Source organism: Laccaria bicolor, genomic scaffold (genome assembly GCF_000143565.1).
Source record: "Laccaria bicolor S238N-H82 LACBIscaffold_42 genomic scaffold, whole genome shotgun sequence".
NCBI lineage: Eukaryota > Fungi > Basidiomycota > Agaricomycetes > Agaricales > Hydnangiaceae > Laccaria > Laccaria bicolor.
The window spans coordinates 50,457-54,852 of NW_001889913.1; the positions used below are offsets into that span (position 1 = coordinate 50,457).

Sequence of the window (4,396 nt, forward strand, 5' to 3'; positions counted from 1 at the left end):
ACTCAATCTTGTGTTTTCTAGGGCTATCAATGCAACGAGAATGGGTCAACAAGTCTCAGTCAGGTCATTTTACCAGCAAAGAAGAGCACTGGCAAGCGGAAAGCTCGAGATTTTGATACCGAGGTAAGAGTTTGTTTTTCAGGTAACTTCTTCATCAACTGACGCATATCTAAGAACATTGCGATAGCAAACGGCGCTGAACAGGCATCTCCACATCCGTCGCTCGATCAAGTCAAACATGCTCTTCTACTCCAGCAGCCTCCAAGGAAAAAGAACATGCGATCACTCTGTAAGTTTTTACGCTATGAATACGTATGAGCTTGCTATGAAAAGCGCTAACTCGAAACTGTTTTTTTTTAGTTGAAATTATTACGATTACTGCGCAATTTCTTCGACCACCGTCACGCCCATCTTTCGCGGAGTTGGTGCAGAAACCAGAGTTTCTCCTTCATCCGGAGAAATTCCCACCTCGTCAAATGAAATTTTCGTATCCGCCATCATCGAAACCACTCCAGGGCGCGTTCAAAATCGCTCATTTTGGCCATACTGACATTCCGCTGTTTGGCAACTCCACACGAGTTTGCACCAAGCAGACGTTCTCTACTTCAGAGAATTCCAAGAAACCTGTCATTTACCAAAGTCAGGTCCAGGCGGCGAACCTAAGTGTCGAGCTGAATTGCCTGGGGTGGGCTTCCGCTCTGATGGATCTCGTTTATAAGTTCATGGAGAAAGAGGTGACTGTTCGTGGATTGCCGGCATTTGAGGTTCCACAAATGCGATATGTCCAGGCTGGTCTCGCCATCTCCAACGATGCAGAAGGCAGGCAGAATGCCTATCTTCTCGAAGAATTCATTGATTCCGAAGCCCCCGGCTGGTTCGTCAAGTATCTAAATAATAACTCAGCAAAACCCTACAGATTCAAGGACGAGGAGCGTTCTATTCGTGCCGAGTTTCTTTCTTTTGCACAGCATGTCCAGTTCATAGAAACAGGTGGCCAGGCATTTGTTTCCGACCTTCAAGGCAAGTTTCTTGATTTTAATTTGGTGTTGACTTACTTTTCATTATTTTAGGTGGACGTGCTCTGCTCACAGATCCCCAGATCATCACAAACCCATGAGCTTTCAGTTCTTCCTATTTTCTTTCCTACTTCTGATTCCCGTTGAGTAGGACTTTGATTGGATTTCTTTTCGGTGAAGGCAACACCAATTTTGAAACCTTCACGGCTCAGCACAGATGCAATCGCTTTTGCAGTTTTTATCAACTCCCTCCGCCAGTCGATGCCACTCAAAGTGCAGCCAAAACCGAGACATACAACAAGTCCCTGAACATGATTCCTTCCCCAGGCTCAGATTCTTCGTTTCCGCGGAACCCTCTCCCAGTCATGGTGTCTGTTAGCAACTCGGGAACTGCACCAATGGACATTTCCGAAGCTGGGAATGTGCATTGAACACAGTCGGGCACTGGAGTCTGGCAGCGCCATTTTTATTAGTATTCATTCTATTTTACATACATGCCAACGTCAAACATGTCGGTAGTTGTACTCCCGACTTATATGCGATAATGTGAGCAACGTAATCTGTGACCACCAAGCCATGCATATCTCCCTCACTTGTTGGTGCTCGTTGCTCAGGTAGTATGAAAGAAACTTGCAAAGAGTGCCAATGTCACGCCTTGCAGGTCTGTAATGAAATAGGATGCTCGCTGGTTTACCCAACCGAAAGCTTACTAGCTACTTATTACAATTATGTATTACCTTCAGACTCTTCGTCTGAATCATTGGTGAAGGACGCATAGTCAGACCCGTCACCATCATGATTATAAGCTCCAACAACTTGATCACCCTGCCGAAGTTCCCTCAGACCTTCCATGAGTGGAATTGAATCCTCCTCAACCTCTTGTGTGTGGGCGCGTTGCGAAGAAATGAGAGAGGCCATTGCCTCATCATGGTCAGTCTCCAAATCTTGACGGAAACAATGGAGTAGTTGGCGGTACATGTCCCAGAATGTACGAAAAGTGATCATGGGAGACCCAATGCTAGAATAGAAAGGACTTGCACGCTGATTGAATAAGGGTGGCGTCAGCTGAAAGACCGGGTGGTCAGGAGGAGCAAACTCTGCTTCAAGACGGTCAATGAGCTCTGTTGGTACAGGAATCTAGTTGAAGGCTGAGTAAAGAAAGCAAACAAAAGAAAGAAATGCTTCTCAGCAGACAATTACCTTAAAATTGAGAGCTCCAAACTGCTCTGGCTTCTCACGCATCAGTTCCGGAATCCCATGAGGCAAGACCTTCTTGGTGTTGGCGCGTGGAGGAGTTCGATTTCGAACAATGACCCATTTGTCAAGTTCACTCTGGAGCCACGGAATAGCGAGCCAACGGAACACCAAACTGGATAATGAAGATGAAATGGCTGAATAATTATACAAATTTTGCACTCACTTTTCAAGTATGTCGTCAACATTATAGTATCCGGCATTGACACCAGATTCAAATAAATCCTCATAACCAGGTGCAAAATCACAAGTATTAGTTACCTTACCCCACTAATACTGAGCCCCCCGACCATACAAACAGACCATAGTTGATGGTGCCTGCTGATGAGCCCATGGATCAGTTGACCCCATCAAAGGTGGACCGGCCATCAAGACTCTCTTAGGACTGGTAATGTGCATCGGCTGAGAAGTGTACCCCATGAATTGACATAGCTAAAAATGCCTTGGATCCTAGGTCAACCGATCTCTTCATGGATTGGGCTCAACATGTGTCATGGGTCAGCTGAAGAGCTCTAAATCCCATGCATTGTGGATCAGCCCACAGCCGTCTCATTTTTATTTGCCAAGTTTACCTCGGCTTTTCATTGCCGGTCATCATGCAGTTTACTGGGTCGGGTCCATCACCTACCAAGAAGCCGAGCACGGTGACATGGTCAGTCAGCTAGTACCCCATGAATTAAATATGCCTTGGATCCTGGGTCAACCCGTCTCTTCATGGAATGGGCTCATGTGTCATGGGTCTGCTGAAGAGCTTTGAATCCCATGCAGCGTGGATCAGCCCAACCTGGTCCCATCCAGTTGACACTATACGGCCGAGTTTCGTCTTCACTCAGGTTTTATTTGCCAAGTTGCTCAAACATTACCTCGGCTTTTCTTTGCCGGTCATGGTCCAGTATTCGGTCATGCAGTTTACTGGGTCCATGACTTCCCAAGAAGCCGAGCACGGTGACGTTCACAAGGCAGTGAAATATATTATGCACACCCCCGGTTCAAAATCCCTACCAAGTTTATACCGACCAATGTTTCTTGTAAACATACCCATGTTGGAACGGGTCTGGCTCAAACAACCGCACTCGGCTGCCTGAAATAAACGCCAAGCTGTTACTATGCCGGTCTCCATTGGACAAAGTTGCTCCAAGATCCCCCCGCTTTCTTACTGCTTTCATTATTATGTCCACCACAGGACTTCATATTAAATATGCCCAAAAAAAAATTGAAGATTGTCCAAAAAATATACATGTATGCTACTAACCATTAAGTAGACGGAGTTTGGACAGTTTGGACATCATTGTTTGTAACTTGCTGGCAGTCAGATTTTTGAATCCTCACCAAGTAGAAGACTTACTCTGTGCGGGGGTTTGAAGTGTGGGTTCGAGTTTCTGTAGCCGAGGTGACTTCCTAATACCCCCAATGTAAGGACCGGGCGAACTTGCCCGGGTTGGAGGAATTGGGTTTGGCGCCAACAGAAGGACCGCTGGGCTCTCAGATGCTGGAGGCAGAAAGACGGCCGGGGTTGGAGAGACTTGCGCGTGATCGGTTGAAACTGGGTTTGGCAGAACGACACCCGGGGTCGGGGAGACTTGTACCTGCTGGCTTTTCTGACCGCGGTCGGGTGAGACTGAGCGATCGGTATTGATGCCAGTGTGCTTCTTCTCCTTGTTGCCGAGGAACTGGATAATGAGCGATTCCAGACTTGATTGGCGAGCACCGAGCCGCAGGTTGAGCTCCGAAATAGTAGTGACTGATTTGGTGAGGTCGTGGAGCGTTAGCTTGGCAGTTTCGATGCGGCTTGCAAGTTTCTCAAAGCCCCGGGTGAGACTCTCTTGTAACGCAGCTGGCGTAGTCTCCCACTTGTTCTCCAGTGTCTTGACGGCTTCCCTCACCTCGGCTTCCAGTCTCTGGTGATCACTTCGGATGGACTGCAAATCTTCTTGTGTTTCCTTCCAACGCATGTGGGCAGACTCTTCAATACGGTCCATCCGGCGAGTCGCTCCGGTGATTTTTTCTTCCTGAAACCAAACGGAGGTCTCTAGACTTGCAATTTTCTCCGACAGAGGACGGCTAGCCAAATCTTGATCTTGAATACACCGGGTAATCTCTTCGAGCGCCAAAAGGGGGATCCTCAG

At 47.4% G+C, this 4,396-nt stretch overlaps 3 protein-coding genes across 3 annotated transcripts; 1 reads left to right on the forward strand and 2 right to left on the reverse strand.

Annotated features, from left to right (window-relative positions):
* Positions 1–29: 29 nt before the first annotated feature.
* On the forward strand, positions 30–1,117 carry LACBIDRAFT_332540 (uncharacterized protein; the record flags this gene model as incomplete). The annotated part of the gene is made up of 4 exons (XM_001887061.1): positions 30–63; positions 188–289; positions 361–990; positions 1,071–1,117. The coding sequence occupies 4 exons, from the start codon at positions 30–32 to the stop codon at positions 1,115–1,117; spliced, it is 813 nt and encodes a 270-aa protein (XP_001887096.1).
* Positions 1,118–1,626: 509 nt separating this feature from the next.
* On the reverse strand, positions 1,627–2,458 carry LACBIDRAFT_332541 (uncharacterized protein; the record flags this gene model as incomplete). The annotated part of the gene is made up of 5 exons (XM_001887112.1): positions 1,627–1,679; positions 1,727–1,729; positions 1,754–2,153; positions 2,217–2,407; positions 2,437–2,458. 5 exons carry the CDS (start codon positions 2,456–2,458, stop codon positions 1,627–1,629), a joined length of 669 nt encoding a protein of 222 aa, XP_001887147.1.
* A 537-nt stretch (positions 2,459–2,995) lies between these two features.
* LACBIDRAFT_332542 (uncharacterized protein) lies at positions 2,996–4,249 on the reverse strand (the record flags this gene model as incomplete). Its single annotated transcript, XM_001887113.1, has 3 exons — positions 2,996–3,074; positions 3,309–3,426; positions 3,616–4,249. 3 exons carry the CDS (start codon positions 4,247–4,249, stop codon positions 2,996–2,998), a joined length of 831 nt encoding a protein of 276 aa, XP_001887148.1.
* Between the last annotated feature and the right edge of the window lie 147 nt (positions 4,250–4,396).